General features: G+C 45.4%; 1 protein-coding gene and 1 long non-coding RNA gene across 5 annotated transcripts in view; one reads left to right on the top strand and one right to left on the bottom strand.

Annotated features, from left to right (window-relative positions):
- The window catches only part of GLI3 (GLI family zinc finger 3), a 206,690-nt gene extending 192,285 nt beyond the window's left edge, over positions 1-14,405 (top strand). For all 4 annotated transcript variants that reach the window (XM_061374908.1, XM_061374905.1, XM_061374906.1 and 1 more), the window contains 5 exons: positions 3,305-3,454; positions 4,059-4,223; positions 6,786-7,076; positions 10,288-10,615; positions 11,734-14,405. In XM_061374908.1, coding sequence (XP_061230892.1) covers positions 3,305-3,454; positions 4,059-4,223; positions 6,786-7,076; positions 10,288-10,615; positions 11,734-14,024 — 3,225 coding nt within the window. In that variant the 3' untranslated portion in view covers positions 14,025-14,405. The remainder of the gene's footprint in view (positions 1-3,304; positions 3,455-4,058; positions 4,224-6,785; positions 7,077-10,287; positions 10,616-11,733) is intronic.
- The window catches only part of LOC133223842 (uncharacterized), a 487,088-nt gene that overhangs the window by 179,002 nt on the left and 285,761 nt on the right, over positions 1-22,325 (bottom strand). The window contains exon 5 of the long non-coding RNA XR_009728702.1: positions 17,331-18,302. This is a non-coding gene — a long non-coding RNA (uncharacterized LOC133223842). The remainder of the gene's footprint in view (positions 1-17,330; positions 18,303-22,325) is intronic.

Here is a 22,325-nt window from a genome sequence, read left to right as displayed (position 1 = left end):
GAATTGAAATCCATTGCAGAGCTTCCTGCTTGAAAGCCAGGGCATTCTGAGACCAAAATCAGTATTTAGGTCAGCTCCCCCTGATCATTTTAGGGTATTTTGGAGCTGAATGATAATAGCAACATTTTTCAAGGAAAGAAAACAAGCAAGGACAGACTGAGGTTTGGTAATAAGCATTGGAGTGGCATGGAAGTGTATTCTCCAAATGACCCCTGTTTAGCAGCTTTTTGGAGCTGTGTGCAGTGGGAGATAGCTAGTAGAATTCCAGCTTTTAATGGAGGCTTTTTTTCAGGTCAGAAGTACTTAATAGTACAGAGCTGGTGCTTCAGAGCCTTATGTTAGCAAACCTGACACTGGGGAGTAATATCGTTGGCTTTCATGCGCCTATTTACTGTAATAAGGATTACCAATGTAAGTAAAACTTGCAGGTTTGCCTTTTCACACCCTGAAACTGCATCAAAATTCAATTTCACCAGGAAAAAAAAATCCTTCTGATCTAGTCCCTGGAATGTGACATTTCATGGGTGTAATAAGGTTACAAACAGATTATAAATTGAAACCCTATAAATCCTTATTGTACTGTACCAAAGCTTCTGCTTTGCATAATACTCTTATTCCTGACTGTTCTTTGTTTTACAAGCTCAGAACTATTCATTCCCTCTCATAATAGAGACCAGGGAGCCAAAAACACCGTGCAAAATCCAAAGGTAATTATTTGAGTCACAGAACCTGAATGCCAGAGTTCACAAACTTCTGAACTTCTCTAATTGCCGTTGTTTGCACAGTGAGACCTCCCTCTTCCTTTAAACTTATTGCAAATACTGCACGTTATTCAGTCATTCTGATAATGATGAAGAAATCCCGATGTAGACTTAGTTCCTGTTTCGTACTGGTGTAGTTCTGTGTGTCCATAGCAGATGACTGATCAGTTTTCAGATCGTAGCTTGAGCAGCAGAGGGTGTTTGAATCTGGCCCTATGTGGTCAGGATTAGAAATGCTGTGAATCTCCTTGCCTGAGAGCACTGGTTTCTACTGTTGGCTTCTTATTTGTGTAGATTTAATGTCTAGCCAGTGTCTTCTGCCAGAGCAGCCTTCCAGTATTTGGACATATTTATAGGTCTGCTAAAACATCACCCCTCTGCAAAACCCAAATGAGCAGTTCACCTGAGAGCTAAAGAAGTTACCCGGATCAGCAGATGGTGCCATGGGCTTGTTTCTTCTAGCTTTTACCTGAAGGGTGAGGATACTCAGAGGGGTCGACTGAGAATGAGATGGCTTTGCAGGTGAGCTCTCAGAGGCCACTTGGAGCATCAGAGAGATGAGGGAAAATGGCAAAAAGAGGGGTTTGATTGTAGAAAGAGCAGAGGGAGTAGGAAAGGAGTGACAGGATGAGAGTGCAGGGCAGATAAGTATGGAGGGATGCAGTTGTGCAGTGACCTGAGGGTGATCATGAGATGCTTGACAAGTGAGCCAGAGAGAGGAGTGATGGAGAGAGGGGAATGATAAGTCACCATCCTGGGCAAGCTTTGCCAAGGCTTGCCAGGGAGTCTGGGCTGGAGTGGGAGTAAGGAACAGACTTTTACACCCATGAGAAAGGCGAGTTTTAGAGGACGCTCATGTTGGTATAGGCTAGAGGCCTGGAGGGCAGGAGCAAGCTCATTTGCAGGGACAGAGAGAAAAAGTATCCTATGGAGAAGTTCTCTGGAAGAGCATCCATAGTGCCTGAGTGCCCACACAGCAGGAGGTAAAGGGAGGTTCTGTTATGAGCTGATGGAACCAGCCCTGAAGTTTTTGTATCAAGTGGAATTCTTGTGTCATGCATTCAGTCATTATTTCCTTCGTGTCTGTGGGGGTTTAACAAATAACTCACAGTCTGTAATGTTTACACAAGGATTTGACCAAGAATTACTCAAATGCAATGAGTTTTGTCCCATTACTTTTTTTCTGTCAGAAAAGAAGAGCGCACATTGATCTCATTGTACTTTTCTTATGCCATTAAAGCGCAGGGCATCTGTACCTTTCTGGTACAGGCGTGTGTAGTACAAATGGGGAAGAGATCTGCACTTGAAACTTAAACTCATGCAGATTACATGTTGTACGTTGTCCAGCACATCTGCTCTGTTCATACATCCCGTGCCCCATCACAACTTTTAAGAAATGGCAATAAGTTTCAGAAAAAGAGCAGTCATCTTTTATAGGCACTGCACATCTGTTTGCCATGGCGATGCCGCAGAATGCTCAACATGAGTGATTTTATATGGTTTTCTGATTGTTTTCAGGACTTGAGAAAAGATGGGGATTATCTTTTTTGTGTTCCATTATGAACTACTGAGTTTCTGTATGACTGGCTTTTTCTGTGAGCTACTTATGGAGTAGATACAGATTTCATCCCTGTGCTGTGATCAAACACAAACTCTGGAAGCATTTTGTCTACTATCTGAATGGAAATAATCGCATTTGCTGAGAAATGCAGCCATCTAGTGGCACAGCTAGCAAGCTGTGATGGGAAGTACAGCAATGGCGAAGTCTATTCTATTCCTCTCTATTCCATTCCATTCCATTTTTATTCCTTTCTGTTCCATTCTACATTTCTCCATTCCATGCCTCCATTCCATTCCAAGCCACCATCCAGCAATGCAGCAGTCAGAATGCCCCGGGACAGCATAAAAGAAAGCAGCCTCCTGTGTCCCCTGGCAGAGATGGGCCAGGGCAGCCCAAAGGCATCCGAAAGGAAGTCCTTGAGGAGCTGCTGGAGTTACTTACAGGGCCCTGAGACAGGAAGAGCAGTGGCTGGTGGAGGCTGCTGGAGGTTCTCCTCTGCAAGGCCAGCTCCTGGTGGAACCAGCTTCATAGCTCATTCGGCCAGACTATAGGAATGCCTTTTTGAGGAGAACTGCAGAGCTAACCATCCTCATCCCCCATGGAGCCAGGGGCAGTGGCCATAAGCAATGGGATGCAGAGAAGTTTCCAGGGATGCAAGAAGGCATTACTCAATGTGAATCTTGTGAATGATGCTGTGTGTCAGATTATCGAGGCTCCATTTGAGCCTGTGTCCCTGAGGCCTGATCCAAAGCTTTTTGACATCGGTAGAAACAAATTCATGCACCTTAGTGGCCTTTTCAGCGAGATCTATAATTTGAACCCAGTGATCACTTTGGAGCACAGACAATCTTCTTGCTCTTTCAGTACCGCAGGATCCCAGTTCACACCTGAGCCTCTGCTGTTGTTCGTCTGCAAAGTTACAGTAAAGCTGGTGATGACGTTACCTTTCTCTTAAGCTGTAATCTCTCTTGTACCCAAACAGCACATAAACAATGACCATATCCACGGTGAGAAGAAAGAGTTTGTGTGCCGATGGCTGGACTGTTCCCGGGAGCAGAAACCATTCAAAGCCCAGTATATGCTGGTGGTCCACATGCGGAGACATACAGGGGAAAAGCCACACAAATGCACTGTGAGTAAAGGGCGCTGAGCTCCAGGCTTGGGTGGAGGATCTGGGGCTATGCAGGGAAAAAAGCAGCACAGATGCTGCACTCCCTGATCCCTTGGCCACTGGACATTTGTTAGAGAAGTTACCTAGTCTGCTAGAAAACTTTCATGTCTGCTTCATCATCCAGCTCAGGCAGAGGACGAGATGAGATGGGATTCAAGGGATAATTGGGCCTACTTCCTCAAGTTTAAAGTGCAGAGAAGCCCTAGAAGACATTTTTACACAGGGCAGTTTGCTTAAGTATTCAAAAGCACTTTCTCCCACAGAGCTGGGCATTATTGCTGGCCACCGGTGTCCTACTGAGTTTGCAATAGATTTCTGTCTTAGACAGAAGTGCACAAGTACTGTGCTCTCCTGTAAGAGCAGATATATATAATGCTGGAAGCGTTTTTTAACTTGAGCTGTGATGGGGTTTGCCTGGGCAAAATTAAAATCCAACAAATGAAACCAGAGTTACATTGGGCAAGGTTATGGAGGCTTGGAAAGTTTCTGAACTGTTATAGGTCAGCTTTTACTGTTTCATGCATGTCCAAAGATGAAACTTAATCCAGACTTACTTCTTCTGCAGTTTGAAGGTTGTACAAAGGCCTACTCCAGACTAGAAAACTTGAAAACGCACTTGAGATCTCACACTGGAGAGAAACCGTATGTGTGTGAACATGAAGGCTGCAACAAAGCTTTCTCCAACGCATCCGACAGGGCCAAGCACCAAAACAGGACTCATTCCAATGAGGTAAGCAAGCACAGCTTCAAAAACTATCAAAACCAGTGGTGTCAAACAGATCTACAAGGTGATCACAGGAATTCGTTATGGAGGACAGGCACAGAAACCCTTGGTAACCTGAAAGGATATAGTTCTAGATGGCTTTTGCCAGCACAGTCATCCCTGTGTCCTGTGGACCTTGAGGGGCTGTGGGTCATTTTATTAAGCATGAGAGGTTTGAATGAAGGATGTAATGGGAGCACACACGTTAAGCAAGGACAGATTCTGGTGTCCCTGAACAGCTGGGATCATTTTTCCTTCTGGAGCCGAGTGCTCACCCAGAGCATGTCCCATTGGTCAGTGGAGGCACTGTCAATTCCTGAGCCGCAGCTCCCACAGCCTCTTCCAGCACCCTTCTTGGCTGCTGCCAGAAAGCTAGGGAGAAGCCTTCAGTGCTTTGACAGTATGGGTCACCCTGTTAAGTTCTAAGTTATGCTTTTTCCATCTGTCTTCTCTGGGCTATTTCCATCCTAACAGACCTCACAGAGTAGGGATGCAGTGAAGGGAATTTTATCTTTCCTCAAGAATTCCAGCTATGGCAGTCAGCCATCGCCCACACTCTCAGTATAACAACTGTTTATTACTGTGTCTTTCCTGGTAGTGCTGCCCCTTCCTATGAAGTTCCAACTTCCTGCCATGGTCCCTTCAGCATCTCTTGAGTCACAAGGGAAGCAGAGAGCGTTGCACATCTCTGACTCTACCCTGTCCCTGCAGGATGTGCTCTCAGCAGCCCAAATTAACACTGAAGCCCAGCAGCAATTCTGTGGATTGTCACCGAGGTAGAAGGAAGTTCACCAAGTGTGGTCAATAGCTGACTGAGCTTTTCGTTCACTCACTATCTTAACCACTCTGTTTGTTGCCTAGCTGATGAGTAAGATTCTCTCAAACTTCAAGACGTGACCCATACTGCTTGTGTTTTAAAATCAGGATTTCACATCTAACAGTAAGTCACCAAGAAAAGTTTCCTGCTGCGTGTCATTTCTGGTAGGTGCAGCAGCAAGGGCAGCTGAGAAATCTCCTACACCATTATTTCACAATGAAACAGACTGATAGGCAATGATGGAGTGCTATGAATACTGTGGAACGTGCAGACCCAGTTCAGCACTTCCTTAGAGTACCATTTTGGTTGTAAGTAGGCAACCTATAGACAGATTTAAAAGCAGGTGACATCTTGGTGCAGATGTGCCTTACACATGTAGGAGAGAGCTAAGTGACTCATACTGCCATAGCATCTTAGGAAAGCCTGTCTCAGTAGCTTAGCATCAACTTTAAATTCCTCATGATCAACATTTTTGCTCCTTTTTTAAGTCAGTAGGAGTTTAATGTCAGTGGAGACAGGCTCAGGCCTTAAATAGCCATGACGAAGGTACATTTGTCAAAGGCTCCATGTGTGTGCTTACACAGAGAACCCCTTTGAGGAACTTCACATGGCGGTCTCTTTTTCTGATTCTTGAGGGCTAGAATAAATAAGACTTTATAATAGTAGTTATATGGGAAAAAAATCAGTAGTAAAAGTGAATAAATGACACTTTGTTTCTGAGGCAACTAAAATGTTTAGGAAGGGCTCAACTCTTCTTTCTAATGTTCTCATAATACAAGAACAAAGTCTTTGTTAAATTACAAGACAGTAAATTTACTTTATTCTACATTGCCTAGTGAACTAGAGAAATGCACAGAAAGCAGGGTTTGTTTCTTTTTAAAGTGATTAGCTATGCAAGTAGCACTAATAGTACTAGTGTATTTATTGCTGCAACATGGAAATGCTTATGGACTGTATCCCGTGCTTTGACATTATACTGGTGATCTGAAGGAGCTGGGCAAAAAGTTCTTCTCCAGATAATCCTGCCTGAACAAATGTCCCAGATGTTTTGAAGGGGTTTGTTTGTGTCTGAATGTCAAGAAGCAGGTACTGGGTATACTAGAAGCAGGGTATCAAACTGCTGAGAGCAAAGCACAGGATAGAAGTAAGGCCATTCTTCATAGATTGCTATAGCTCTGTTGACTCTTCTGTGACTCTTCTTAAGTAAAAGCTCTGCCAGTTCATACCATGAGAGGCACTTCTCTCTGTAAACTGTGTGGCATTAATGGGTACCTTCAAAACCAAAAGGAATTAATAGGTTTGACTAGGTGCAGACATAATTTGATAGGACAAGGGTTAATGGCTTTAAACTGAAAGAGGGTAGTTATAGATTAGAGACAAGAAGTTCTTCCCTGTGAGGGTGCTGAGGCGCTGGCACAGGGTGCCCAGAGAAGCTGTGGCTGCCCTATCCCTGGTAGTGTTCAAGGCCAGGTTGGACAGGGCTTGGAGCAACCTGCTCTAGTGGAAGGTGTGGCAGGGGGTTGGAACTGGATGATCTTCAAGGTCCCTTCTAACCCAAACCATTCCATGATTCAGTCACTGTAGAGACCATAAATCAGATAACAAATCTGCTGTGAAAGTGTGTAACTGTAACACCAGCTGTGCTCCAAGGAGCTCTTCAGGAGTCCCACATGGAATTAAATCTAATATAAGTGTTTTTCCTGTCTTGGCAGAAACCATATGTTTGCAAGATACCGGGCTGCACAAAGCGCTACACAGACCCCAGTTCTCTCCGGAAACATGTGAAGACCGTGCATGGTCCAGAGGCACATGTCACCAAGAAACAGCGGGGAGATATCCACCCAAGGCCTCCGCCACCAAGAGACCCAGGCAGCCACTCCCAGACCCGGTCACCAGGCCATCAGACTCAGGGTGCAATTGGTGAGCAGAAGGACCTCAGCAACACTACCTCAAAGCGTGAAGAATGCCTCCAAGTGAAAGCGGTCAAGTCAGAAAAACCAATGGTATGCAATACACCCTGCCACTCCCTTTGTCCTTTTTCTTCTTGCAACCAGTTAATGATCTCTCTATTAAATGTTCAAGCCCATAAACTGTAGCTCACAAGGTTTGGTTTTGTGACGTTTTCTTTTTTAAGTTGTTTTTTTTTAAGCCTAATAAATAGCAAATAAAAAGATGACATCTAGTCTGTGCAATATACCGTAACTCTTCGCAACAGTTGTTTCTCTTAAAGCTCTGTCTTTAGGGATCAGCATATTAGGAGAAAATCAGTTTTCATTCTCAGAAAAGGTGCTTTTTTTTTCCACTCTGCTGTTTACAGAAGAAAGTTGGAGAATGTGAATCCTGCAGGCTCAATGCTAGAACGCAGAAATAACCAAATCTGGAAGGTTAAAATGATGATTTTGATGATGATAATTTTTGAAGAACCTGGGGAAATAACCAGATTCTGGGGGCTTGACATTGTTGGATCCTGGATCAAACCGAGGCAGGATAAATTGACTTTTCTTAAGCAGCAGGAGATCTTTAGATAACATTTGATCTCTGGTGTGGTGTTCATCTGGTACTTAATTTAACTTGACCAAGTTAATCTAATTCCAATTTAACTAATTTGAGTTGAATTACAGATCTCTGCAAGTCTTTTTCTTGGTTTACCTTAACATACTGCATTAAGACAGTGAAGCCTTGTATGCTGAAAAGACCTTACTCCATTATTTGACATCTTATCTTAAAGAAAGTTCTTCTTTCATTTGCCTGCATTCCATTTGCCATCCATACTCTCCACAAGGATTAAAAGTAGCAAAGGCAGTTATTCCATCCTCTTCCATGTCTGGGTCTGTTGCTCATCTGGACCCAACCCCTGGGGACTACAAAAATGAGCACTCCAAATTCTGCTCATTTTGTTAATCATGCTGCAATTCAAAGCAATTACTCATTGAAATATGAGTTACTGCTATGTTGTGCCTAAGGCTTATCCCAAATTGTGGAGTTTTAATCCTGAATTCAGAAAATTCCAACAGCCCAGAGTTGTTAACTCCTGCTGAAGTGTAAAGGAGATCTTCTGCTGTCTTTGGTGATAACAGCTACTTGGGTTACAAAGGAACAAAACCTATTCCCCTCTTGCTTAGCTAGGTAAATCTGTGGCATTATTGAGGCATGTTGAGCATAGGCAGCTTTAACAGGAATAACATTTGCAGGAGAGGTGTATTAATGCTGATTGCTACATAGTATTAAATATTTCTCACTGAAATATATCATCTGAAAACAATTCTGTATTTCGTGCTTTTCATTGCTTGTATGAATTAAGATATATTTTCTGTTTTTCAACTAATCCAATGTCTTTTCTGTCTAATGCTCTTAAATGTCTTGTTCTAACTTCCTAAGGACAGTGGGTAATAAGGTGAGGGCATTTTAACTTTTCTGCCGTTTTTCCTGTTGCAACATTATTTATGTCTTCATTTTAGCCTTCTGCCTGTTGTCTAATCATTCCTTCATTTAGTAATGTGCAATCCATCAAACACATTCCCAATTGTAGTGTGCTGTGAACATTTTGCAACACTTGACATGTGAAAACTCTGGCTCATATTGGTGAAGTGTCTTCAGAAATGCCTGTGTACCTTTAGATGAAACATCCATTTTTTTTCTGTATTACACATCTAGAATGTATGCTCTCCATAATGCAGTTCTTACTTCTGTAACCTACTTCACTGTGGTCTTGACAAGTGGCTACAAGAACAGGCTTCTGACCTTTATTGCTCTTCTTGCATATGTTATGACACTTGTCCAGAAGCACAAATGCTCTTCCATATAATAACTGTTACTTCTATTCTTGTCACCAGATTTGCCATGGTCAGGGTTTGTAAATGAACTTGCTCAGTGAGGCCTCATAAATTCTAAGTATCATCATTCAAGTTAGAAAGAATAAAATAGTTACTGCATCCTAATGGACTCCTCAGGGGCATATGAACCTACAACAGTGCTATGAAGCTGTGTCTTCATCCAGTGATGTTAAAAGCAAAAGCCCCCACTGCTCCCTCAGGAATTCTACCTAGCATTTGTCAGTAAACAGTGCATAAAAAAATCACAGAAAATAATAGTTTAAAATATTCAAATATATAAAAGAATACTAAAAACACACAGAAGAAACCCCAAACTTGACATACTTACGTGAAACTGTTCTTGGGAGCAAAATGGTACTGCATGCCCCATGGATCTGTGATCACACTGATACAACTTACAGTGGCATACTACATCGAGAGACTTCTCTCCCTATTGCTGCCTGTGTTGTCTATCAGTCTATCTGCCTGAGTGTTTCAGTTTATCAGAGAAGTTTTCCCATTCTTTTTTGAGAACTTTATGAAAAATAAATCAAGTCCCTGTTTCCCCACAACCAGAATTCTGCTAGAGCAGCAGGGAACACAGCATTAAGAAAGGAGAAGCTATTGCAGCGGGTTTATATTCCTGTAGATTACCAGCCTGTACTGTGTGCTTAAATTCTTAAATTTGAAGTCTTAAATTCTAATGAAATGAAGGATTTGATTCAGTAGATTATCACCACCTTTGTTCAGGGGAAGGTGCCATAAGAGGAGGTAGATGTTAGACCCTGGTGCTGCTGTTGTCACAGGATGCTCATAATATGGTACAGTAAGTTTTGCACTGGTATTTTGTCCCTGTTTTATTACATGCCAACATTTCAGGCCAACCGCTGCTCCTAACAATGAGCCTTAAGCTTGGAAAATACTTACATTCTTTAGCCACAAGTCTAATTAAAAACCCCCAAATTCCAGTGTTGTTGGAGTCTTGTTTGTTTGCTTGTTGCAACCCTAGCAGTGTAAATTAAACTCTGTAACTGAATTCTAATTTGGTTTATTGAGCTGCATCTTCAACTGGGACCAGTGCATACCCAAAGTAGAGTATCCAGGACATAAATGACATGAAGTGATAGAAGTAATTAAGGAAATAACTAGATAAATGTCTCGTGTAGGTATAATGTATAGTAGCAGCAAGATAATAAAGTGAATTTTAATCTCAAGTTTAGCAATGCCATTCACTACAGTTAAAATCACTACCTAGAAAGACTCTGAATGAATGATCACTGTTACCATTTAAGGCTAAACTTTACATTTGGTTTTCTTTGGCTCCAGTTAGACCTGCATTTGCTGCAAGTGCTCTTCTTAACTTTGCTTAATGCTCACGTGCTTTTGTTTCTTACTTCAACAGACATCTCAGCCAAGCCCTGGTGGTCAGTCTACATGCAGCAGCGAACAGTCCCCCATCAGCAACTATTCCAACAATGGGATCGAGCTTACTCTGACCGGTGGTGGTAGTGTAGGAGACCTCAGTGTCATCGATGAAACCCCAATCATGGACTCTACCATTTCCACAGCCACCACAGCACTTGGCTTACAGGCCAGGAGGAATATGACAGGGACCAAATGGATGGAGCAAGTGAAATTAGAAAGGTTGAAACAAGTTAATGGAATGCTTCCAAGACTGAACCCCCTTCCACCTTCCAAAGCCCCGACCTTGCCGCCTCTCATAGGAAATGGTGAGATACACCTAACAGGAGTAGTAACACTTTCTGCCCTTAAATTCATTGCTTGCTTGCTCAGTCTTGCTGTGAGAATGGTTCATAAATTGATCACTTTCTATTCATCCCCTCATTACAATTCCTACTGACTACCCTGAGAGAAGTCTGATAGGCCCATATTTTACAGAACAGGGGCAGCAAGACAAGGAAGCCATGCCTCAGGTTTTAAATATTCCATACAGTTAAATATTTGGACCCAAGATCATCATAATCCTGTTTTGTTTTGGGGCAAGGCAGATGAAATAAATACTGGCCAGTTTATTGTATGGAACTCTTTCAGATGAGGCCTTTGCAAGGCACCCTTTGCATAGATGTGTTGGGCTCCCCTTTAAATAAACTGTTCCCACACATGGAAGTAATTGTATGTACAGATACTACTGATACAGAGGGCAGATATGCATAGATGGGAGCAAGGTGAGATGGAACTCTGAAGATCCATAGTTGGTTTTGTACAAGGAGCTCCTCATTGCCAAAATATCTGTACCTCCTAACTCTACATTGCCTCCAGTCTGCCCACAGTTTTCTGTTCACCACCCAGCAGTGACAGCCCAGGTTTTCTAAAGCCTGTTCAATTAAAAGAAGTTAAGAAATATATTCTGTTTACCCAAAAGTTAAACAAAACAAGGAAACCAGCAAAGATGCTTTGCAGTTGTTAGGAGTTACTACAAAAATATTTCAAGAGGTCTTAGAAATTGCATTGAATGGTTTCCAATTCATACATTTTGCCATCCCATGCAAATGCCTTTTCAATTATATTTTGCCTATAAAAAGCTCCTTTATGAATCTGTCCTTCTGGCACATCAGTCAGCACAGTTGCACTGTGCTATACCAGCTGATGACAGTTTGTGGCTACGGCCTATAAATTATGTGCTGGGATCCACACTGAAATGCTAGCCTTGAGTCTGTGAATTAGCTTTTAACCTAAGGACACAGGTTTTATCCCTACTTCATTCAAGACAGAGCACTGCTGTGATTTGCTGTGATGATGCAGACTTTTCCTCTGTACTCCCCTTTACTTGGTGCTTTCTGTTCCAGTTTCTGGGTGATGCATGTTTAACTGTGAATTTTACCTCCAGGTACCCAGTCGAACAGCAGCTGCAGTGTAGGAGGATCCATGACTATTCTGCCGAACAGGAACGAACTTTCGAGTACAGACATCACTGTGTTGAACATGCTGAACAGGAGGGACAGCAATACTAGCACAATCAGTTCAGCCTACCTGAGCAGCCGCAGGTCCTCTGGAATCTCACCTTGCTTCTCCAGCCGGAGGTCCAGCGATGCCTCCCAGGCAGAGGGGAGACCGCACAACGTGAGTGTTGCAGACTCCTATGACCCCATCTCGACGGATGCCTCCCGGCGCTCCAGTGAAGCGAGCCAGTGTGATGACCTGCCAAGTCTTCTCAGCCTCACCCCGGCCCAGCAATACAGGCTGAAAGCTAAATACGCAGCAGCTACTGGTGGACCCCCACCAACTCCACTGCCTAACATGGAGAGGATGAGCCTCAAAACAAGGATGGCACTCTTGGGTGACTGCAGGGAGTCTGGAGTATCTCCACTGCCTTCAGTGAATGCCCCTCGAAGATGTAGTGACGGTGGGGCAAATGGTTACAGCAGGAGGCATTTTCTGTCTCATGATGCTTTAGGAAACGGAACAAGAAGAGCCAGTGATCCAGTGAGAATGGCCTCCGACAGCCTCTCTCTCCCTAGAGTCCAGCGTTTCAACAGTCTTAATAGCTTTAACCCTCCTGCTTTGCCTCCATCCACGGAAAAGCGCAACCTTGTTCTTCAGAACTATACCCGTTCTGAGGGTGGCGTCTTCCGCGGCTTCAGCTCCCCATGTCCTCCGAGCATCAGCGAGAACGTCGCCCTGGAGGCTGCTACAATGGAAGCAGGTGGCAGTCTGAATGATGAGGATCTCCTGCCAGATGATGTGGTTCAGTATCTGAATTCCCAGAACCAGGGCATGTATGACCACTTGTTGAACAATGTCCTAGATGGCAACAAAATGCATCACAGCTCAGTGTTAGGAAACAACAACCCCAGCAACTTCGACCAAGCCCCTCCACCGAGCAGTCAGCAGGCAGGTTCAGAGGCAAACAAAAGCGACTTGCCCATTCAGTGGAATGAAGTAAGCTCAGGGAGTTCTGACTTATCTTCTTCAAAACTGAAATGTGGCCAGCGCTCAGCAGTGCAGCAGTCTCGGGCCTTAAGACTGTATAACAATATGATGGTTCAGCAGCAGAGTCTGGAGAGAAGCAACATGGTCCAGCAGAACGGCTATCAGAACCTGATGGAGAGCACTGGTTCCTATGGTTTACAGCAAAACATGGTTCTTGGCAGCGGAGCTGGCAATTCTTTCAGCATGCAGCCCAATAAGCCTTACAGCGAAAGCATCGGAAGGCAAGCTATGATGGCTGGGGCAATGGACAATTCATGTGGCGTGGCAGTTCAAGGGCAGAAGTTAAGAAGTAGCAACATGCCACTGAGTGGGAACCCACAAAATTTCGGCCATCCCATGGTATCCAGCGATCAAGCCACCAGTATGGCAAATGGGATACAGAACAGGAATATGATGGAACAGGAATATTTGCAAAACCAGCCAGTTGGGGATGGCGTTCATTACCAGGGAGTCGATCAATCCGGTCAAATGATGCTAGGGCAGGTTAGTCCTACCTCACAAAGCAGCCTGTACCAAGGGCCACAGGGTTGTCCACCAGTGTCTCACACCACTGGTAACCAGCCTTCAGGTTTGTTGGTGTCCAAAAGTTACCAGCCATGTGCTAACTACAGCGGCAACAGACGGCAGAACATGCTGAGAAGCAACCTGGCACAACAGCAAGGACACATAAGTGATGGCAACCAGGCGTACAGGGTAAACACCATTAAGATGGAGATGCAAGGTCAATCACAGGAGTTCTGCTCTAACATACAGAATTACTCTGGTCAGTTATATGACCAAACCATGGGCTTTAGCCACCAAGCTATGAAAACAGGTTCTTTCTTTGGTTCGGAAGCTAACTGCCTGCTGCAGGGGACTGCAACTGCAAACTCATCTGAGCTTCTTTCCCCGGGGGCTAACCAAGTGTCGAGCACAGTTGACAGCATTGACAGCACCAGTCTAGAGGGCGTGCAGATTGATTTCGATGCCATCATAGATGATGGGGACCACGTCAGCTTAATTTCAGGAGCCCTAAGCCCGAGTATCATTCAGAATCTCTCCCGCAATTCCTCACGCCTCACCACTCCCCGAGCGTCTCTTACATTCCCAGCTATGCCTGTAAGCACAACCAACATGGCTATTGGGGACATGAGCTCTTTGTTGACCTCACTTGCAGAAGAAAGCAAGTTTCTTGCTGTTATGCAATAGACATAAAGAACAAAACAAAACAAAAAGAACCCTTAGGAAATAACAGATGAAAAAGACTCATATTTTTTAGTTGTGTATGTATTTTAGCAATCTCATCTCACCTAAATGGGATGTGTTTCAAGTATATTCCTTTTATGGAATAAGGACTCTGAAAACCCTAAAGTGTTCTAGGGAGAAACTGTCTTCCATTTCAGTTTTGAATCAGTATTGCTACACCCATTCCTCCCTCCCCTTTTCTCTCTCTCTCCCCTCCTCCCCCTTTTGAATGTCTGTATGCTTCCTTTTGCCTTTTTTTAATTGTAAACCAATGTAAACGTGTGAAGTGCATGTTTTTGTTTTGTTTGGGGATTTTTTTATTTTAAGAAAGGTCTGATGAAATAACTTCGCAATTTTTCTGTCACTCAGAAGAAACTAAGCCTTGTACAACTTGTTGCAACTTTTCCCCCTAAACATATAGGCACAAAATAACCGGGCACAATGTGAAGTGAGCCTACAGTGATGAAATCCTCTCTGGATGCACTGGATAGATCGCACTGAGGTGGACAACCCTTCAGAAATGCACTGACATGGTACCCCTAGGCGGTAGTTTCAGAGTCACGGAGCACAAGAAATGAGGAGGTTCAAGCAAATAGGAAATGTAAAACCATCATCCCTTTGATCCCCAGCAAACATTTAATGTTTTTGTAAACAAACAGATAGCTGTCACTGCCCTGCATCATGATACTGAGACTGTGTCTTGTTTAATCCATTTCAGAGGGAGGAGAGGACCAGAAAGCTATTCTTAGTCCAGATCTCATCTTCTGCACTATTTGGTATTCTGTTTTTCAGTCTTCTTTTTCAAATGATTGGATAGTAAAATTAATGGGCATGATTTGGGTAGTCTAGAATCCCCTACTTCCATACCACATTTCTGGAGATATGATCAGGGCCTTACGGAGTATTTCATACAATGAAATAACAAAATTGCAGTATTCCATACTGGCCATTTTAAATTTAATGCAAATTGTTGAGGTAGTTTGCTGAGCCACTGCTTTTTATTCACAGTAGCAGTTCCTTTGCCAGCAGAACTGTCCTGTACATCCCTTTGAGCACATACAGCTTCATGGATGGATGTTTTAAACTAAGTAAATGCCCACTGATGTAACACAGCTACATGGTCATGGCATGTAAAGCAAGTAAGTAGAAAATGAATGGCCCAGTTCTCAAACTAACCAAATAAATCAAAGTGGTGGCAAGCAAACTGATAATCTTAAATGGTTTTCCTCTGTATCCAGGGTATACAAAATCAGGAAATTTAAACTGCATTAAAAATAGCAAAGAAAGAAGCGGAAGGTAATTTCTATAGACTAGGAGCCAACAGCATTCATTCTTTTGACTGGAAAAAAAGCTGAAATACCAACTGATTCAGGGCATGGCATTTGAGGAAATGTGTAGGAATACAACCTCAGTGAAGCTGTCAGATAACATTGATCTATTAACAGCTCCTAGAGGAAGAAGCTGTAAATCAGTAGGAAAACATCATAGGAATCTGGTGCTGGAGCCGTATTTGTGCTTAACCCAGCACGTACCAAGTGATTTGCACTGTGAGCTGGAATGTCAAAAAGCAAGACAAATGTAAATATCCTACAGCTTATATGATCACCCAGCTCCTGTCTTTCTCCATATCTTTAGCAGGCATTTCTTCCTTCCTCTGTCTCACGCACGCGTATTCCTCCATCCTGCTCTTTGCCTTTTACCAGTTTCCCTCCTGACCTCCCTTCCCATGTCCAGCTTTCACAGCCCTCCTGCAGTGGTCCCTGGGCTGCACAGGGAGCTAGGCATAGCTCACATGGGAAACAGTTGGTTTGGAACGTGTGCTCTCCTTGCACAAAGGCAGCCCTGTAGAAACCTGCTGCTTGTATCAGCCCTTGCCCCTTGTCCTGTCATGAAAGGATGCCACCAGCCAGGCAGGTGAGTGGGGTTGGAGGGATGCTTCTATGGCCATGCTGTACATTGCAGTGCCATCATAACAGCTCACAGCCATGTGAAGAAACAGCAGCCTATGCATGAGGGAAGGCTGTGCTGGATGTCTTGCAGATGGTTCTCGGTAACCATTTGCTGGCTCTTTATTAAGCCATCAATTACATGTTTATAAACAGTTTCATCAGGGAGACTTACGACCAGCTTGGGAGTAGGTGACTTGGGAGAGAAGCCTTTTATTGTCATAAAGCCCAATACATTAAAAAAAAAAAAACCAACAAAAAAACAAAACAACCCTCAAACTATTATTTAAAACTCAATTTCCAGTCCGTAATTGTATTTGCTGGTCCAATTGAAGCTGGGAGGCTATTGACAGATGTGATCCATCAGGGCTTAGAAGTAGCCGTTCATATTGCTCAAGGCTAAAAGGGACTGTTTGAGTCATTAATTTGCCTTCCTGGATTTGGCAAACCTTTGTCACTCACCCCTGTCTTGGGCCAATAGTGTGTCTTGGCCAAAACCACACTCTCCAGAAAGGCATCCCACTTTGATTTGCAAAGGTTGAAGAACCAGAGACTCCACCGTGTCCCCAGGGAGTTTGTGCAAATGGTTGAGCGTTTTCTGTCATTAAGTGTATGTGCCACTTAGGTTCATGTGTCATTTTCCTGCTTTTAGTGTCTCCTCATGCTTTACACAGAATGGTCTGGGTTGGAAGGGACCTTAAAGCTCATCCCATTCTAACCCCTTGCCATGGGCAGGGACACCTTCCACTAGACCAGATTGCTCAAAGCCCCGTCCAACTTGGCCTTAGGCTTCCTGTTTTGGTACCTGTGAGGGTAGCAATACCTCATAGCCCAGCAGTCTTCAGTTTGGGTTTTGATTTCATAGGGTAGACTGGGCTCTCTGAGCATGGCACTGTTAGGCTGGGCACCACCTTTCACTTGTCAACCTCCTTCTCAATATGTGGCAGTTTGGGGAATATCCCACCATCATTGCTCACATGTTTACTGGCACCCCTCTACTCCTCTATTTGTTACAGAGCCAAAGCTTGCTTTTGTGTATTTATCTGATCTGTTGCATCAGTTGCCATTGCCATAGCAGCTGGAAACCCACCACTCATGCAAAGGAAAAGCAAAAAATAGTGTGAATTTCCTATTTTTAAAGCACTGCAGCCTGTGTCTATATCGCCTTTTCTTCTAATGGCTCTGTGGGGGTCTTCCAGATTGGTTACCATTGTCCTTGGGCGCATCTGCCCCACTGGGCCTGCATCAGGCACCCCTATTTCTCCAGGCAGTTTTACTTTCCATGAAGTGGGATCACCAATGGGACTTCATCCATCAGGTACACCTGGGTACAGGAAAGGGCTTCCCAAGGGGCTTTGCTGGTGAGTGCTGGCCCTGCACATCCCCATGGCAGATGATGTTACTCCCTCCTTGGAGATCAGCCCTACATGGTACGTGCATTATGGTGCTGGCTGGGTCCTCGCTTCCCCTCACTGCTCCTCCAGCCCTTGATGAAGTGGCTGGTCAGCTCTCCCATGCCTGCCGAGCAATGGCTCATCCTTCCCAACAGCAGTGTTCCTGTTCTTGCAATGTATGTGCCTTATTTTGTGTTGCTCCTGTACAAAGAGAGGGACCAAGATGTGTTGCCAAATGTTCCCAGTGAGGCTGTACTTACCATTCAGCTGATTGATAGCACATACCACTGTTAATAGTGTCCGAAACGTCTTTTAAACCTCTGGTATTCACGTGTTAGTGTCCTTGGATTGGTGGAATGTCTCCTATGGAACAGTTACTGTTGTCAGTCCTGCAGATGTGTAAGATAAAAATGTGTTCTTTTTTTTTTTTCCCCAATTTTTTATTTTTTTTTAATAAAACTTGTAATCCTTTTCTAAAAAAAAAAAAAAGGCAAAAAAAAAAAAGCCAATGTGTACATACATTTACGTACAGTAGGAATAGTGTTCGGCTGTAACAGGCCTTAGTGGTCTTCATTTGATAAACCTGCAGTTACGATCTGATGTTTCTCGAGCCTTAGGTTGATCGGAAGGGTCTGTAGCACTGTGTACATACGAACTGTACTTCTGCTTTCAGAACCACTTAGCTCTTTTGTAACAAAGAAAAAAACAAACTTTCTTACAATGTCAATAAAAACACAAAAGCCTTTGTACTTAAGTTCTTAGCTTTCAGCTTTTAAAATAGCTCCTCCGGGGAGGGAGTTCCTTCTTAATTCAGCTGCAGAGCCTGCTTGCAATCAGCACGTGTAGCGCTTCCACTCGTGGTCTCTTGCTTTCCTGTTTCTGCTTCCCAGAATGTTGCTTCACTTCATTCACATTGTAAAAGCCATGGGGAAGGAAAACAGGGTGGAGAGCTGGGGCTGCCTCAGGACAGATGTCAAGAGGGCAGGAGATGCTGTGGGGATCCCTGCCCTGTTTGTCACCATGGTTGGTTGCAGTGTCAAGGGTGTAGATGAAGATGCAACACACACCACAAGAAACCTGGGGTGAGGCTTTTGACAAGGGCCTGTAGTGACAGGACAAGGGGAATGGCTTTAACCTGACAGAGGGGAGATTGAGATGAGACACTGGGGGAAAATTCTTCACCATGAGGGTGGTTGAGGGCCTGGCCCACGGTGTCCAGAGAAGCTGTGGCTGCCCCATCCCTGGCAGTGTTCAAGGCCAGGTTGGACAAAGGGGCTTGGAGCAACCTGCTCTAGTGGAAGGTGTCCCTGCCTGTGGCAGGGGGTTGGAACTGGGTGAGTTTTAAGGTCCCTTCCAACCCAAACCATTCCATGATTCTATACTGCTAAGACACCAGAGTAACAGCATCAGCAGAGGTGAACCCTGCCAGGGGAAGGGCTGGGACTGCAGGGCATTTATCTGGTCCTCCAGCCTGACTTGGGATTGGGCCAGTGAAGAGCTGCATGTGGAAAGCTGCAGCGGGGGGGCAGGAGGACCTGTTTCCATGTGGTGAAACTCAAAATAATGCCAAGTCCTCGGGAAAACAAAAAATAGCAGGGCAGTCATGGTTTGTATCATCCAAAATTAGCGGATGCTGTTGACCTTTAGTCTGTGCTTCAGTGCCAAGAATGCCAATTAATTAATTGAATTCATTAAACTGGTTTCTTGCTTCAGAAGAGCATGTACATGAGGGAACTGCAGTTTGCAAAGCCTGAGGAAAACACAACAGAGATAGATGCACAGCAGTGATCACAGAAGCAGGAAAAAACCCACCCCACAGCCCTCCACCACCTTAAATAGGTAACGGGACATCACTGCATCCAAACACAAGGGGCAACACCAAAGTCACCAGTGCTGCTGCGGCCAGACATGCTGGGGTCAGGGCTGAAGCAGGGAAGAGGAGGCAGTGTGGGCCCAAGGTGCTGATGGAGTCACTGGGCTGATGTATGGGTGTAAGCAATGGCACTGTAAGGCAGACCAATGTCTTTTTTTTCCCTTTCCCAATTTTTGTGGGCTCGACTGTGCAATCTTCATCCTGCTTTTTCAAAGGGAGGATAATGGGAAGGAGATGACTTGTTCTCTGCAGGCTGAAACGCAAGCTATTTGTGTTAGGAACATGGCTTTGTTATGTGATTAGTGCAATGGGAGCCCCTAGGCACCACTTCCCAGTACAAACTAATATTAATAACTCATGCTGAAATTGCTTGTTATTTAATAACCTGGGCCTCTTTCCATGCCGAGAAACACATCACTGCTTTGTGTTTCCACCTCTCGTGTTCCCGCTGTCTCCGCCTGTCTTCCCTTGCTTGGCTTCAGACTGGAACCATGCATTTCCCAGGAAAAGAGGAGTGGGTTTGAGCAAGGAAGAAGGAAGAATCACAGAATGGCTTGGGTTGGAAGGGCCCTCTGGACATCACCCAAGCCAGCCCTCTGCCAAGGCAGGGCCACCCAGGGCAGATTGCACAGGACAGTGTCCCAGCAGAGAGGGGGACTCCACAATCCCCATGGGCAGCCTATTCCAGTGCTCTGCCACCCCCAATGTAAAGTTCTTCCTCATGCTGAGGTGAGACTTCTTGTGTTTAGTTTATGGCAGTTGTTCCTCATCCTGTCACTGTGCACCAGTGTAAAGAATCTGGCACCATCCTGACACCCACCTTTGAGACTGATCTGTATTAATGAGATCCCTTCTCAGTCTTCTCTAGACTAAACAGGCCCAGCTCCCGCAATGTCTCCTCATAAGAGGGATGCTCCAGATGCTCCAGAGGGTCTGTTGGACCCTCTCCAGTAGCCTTGTCTTCATTGTACAGAGGAGCCCAGAACTGGACAGTGTTACATGGGAATCCCTGCACCCCATCTCCACCTGCATTTGTACCTTGGGGTACAGCCCCTGCACCTGATGTGAGGCTCCTCATAGCTGCCATGTCTCACACTCATGTCCTGGGTGACCTATTCCATTCCTCTCCAGGGAAGCAGCCTCCCTCCCTCCCTCCCAGCTGCCCTGGCTGGCTGAGACGTGATAGACCATCACTGTTACTCATGGGTGGGAGGCCCATGTGAGTCACACTTCCCTTCGCAGGCTGGACTGACTGCATGTCCCACCGGCTCGGCACGGCCCGGTGGCAGCACAGTTGGGCCCATGCGGGAGCGAGAAGCGGTGGTGGGTAGATCAGATGGTGATGAACCGCGTAAACAGGATCGTTTCCCAGGGGCTGGCTAAGCTGCTCCAGCCTTTGCCAGCAGCACTAGGGTGGCTGTCAGGTCTGCGAGGCGGTCTCTGAGCCACCCTGCTCTGCACAAAAACATTACTAATGTTCCCACGACCGGAGCAAGACAGAAGAGACAAATAACTTGGACTGGGATGTGAAACAGTGGCAAAAATCTGGGAGACAGAGGAGGAGAGAGGAAACAAAACACAAGCGAGTGGAACGCGCTATAGTGACTGAAAAGAGCCCCAGATGGACGTGAACTGAGAAAAGGCCAGAGACAGAAATACTAGCGCTAATTAGCTGAGCTGTACGACTCCACTCCTGCTGTACCTGAGCATCCTCCACTGTCCTCAGAGCTCAGACGCTGCCAGCCCCATTTTAGGAAAGGGGGGGTGAGAGCTGCTCAGACCTGGATGCAGAGAAGTTCCTATAGCAACCCTTAGTGAAAACCCCAAAGCAGAGGCATGTGTAGGGCTGGGCAGACGAAGGGCTGTGGCTCCAAGCAGCATCTCCCAAGGGAAGACTAGAAAATGCGTAGTTCCCTCCCCTGAGCATGGACCTTTGCTGCTGGGAGGTAGATACCCCATTTCGATTACATAAGCAGCCAGCCCTTCCAAGCCACAGTGAAAAATCAGCTTGCCTAGCTTGCTTTGAGGCAGTTTGGCTTTGAAGACCAAAGCACATCCCATAGTGCCAGAGAGTCATGGCAATATCTGTACCAGCCACATTCTACCTAGAAGGCTTTTGCTGGGAAAGGGCAGATGTGTCTTATGCCTGGCATTGCTTACTATTTCAGTACCCGGTCCATTGCTTTTAGTAAACTCCTTTGACTTTGGCGGTAGGACCCCACACCATGGTGTTGCCATAATATGGCTTTTTGGATGGAGCTTCAAAAGGAAACCAAATGGTCAGGGGCACTCCCCCATCCCCATCCATTGTCCTGCTGCAGAAACTGAACTTGAGCTCTCACCTGAGGGTTACAGAGGTAAAAGAGGGCTGAAAAGACCAGCTGGTACCTTCTGTGAAAGCAGTCACCAGGCACGGAACCCTCAGAGCTGAGCTCAGTGGCAAACAGGGGCCTCTTGGAAGCTCCCCAAATGATGCGGCTGCACATCAGGCTCTTGCTTGCCTGAGCTGGAAGCCTCCTATCCCCTGCATTCACCACTACCCAGTGATGAGGGTGTCATCGTGAGGAGGTCCCAGTGCTCCCTGTGAGGCTGGGGAAGAGGGTGGAGGTCTGCAGGACCACAGTACCTGGCAAAATGTGCTGCAGCACGTGGGGGGATCAGGGCTGGTTCCCTTCCAGCAATAGTGAATGTCATAAATGTCACGCTCTCCCTTGCAGCCTCACAAGAAGCAGCATGGCTGGGCCCCCAGTGCTGCTCTCTCTGCTTCACATCACCCTTGGAGCAGGCAAGCGCTCGCTGCTGACCAGCTGGCAAGTGCTCTCCTTGGGCACCAGTACTGGGGACACTCCATGCATGCTTGTTTCCATTATGGCTAAACTCAAGGAACTGGTGTCACTTTGAAGTCCCAGCCCCTGCCCACCATGTGGCCTCGCTGCAGGCTGGCACATCACAAGCTCCTATACCTGCCCCATGCCCAGTCCTTTCCTTGCCTTGGATGGCTCTCCTTGCCCTTCCCTCCTCTTCTCAAGGCTGGGCTGTGGCACAGGGGAAA

This window comes from Neopsephotus bourkii, unplaced genomic scaffold (genome assembly GCF_033783945.1).
Source record: "Neopsephotus bourkii isolate Nb327-2 ecotype Australia unplaced genomic scaffold, CSIRO-AGI_Nbou_v1 NB_1655, whole genome shotgun sequence".
NCBI classification, from domain to species: domain Eukaryota; kingdom Metazoa; phylum Chordata; class Aves; order Psittaciformes; family Psittacidae; genus Neopsephotus; species Neopsephotus bourkii.
This window is presented reverse-complemented; position numbering and strand designations above follow the sequence as displayed.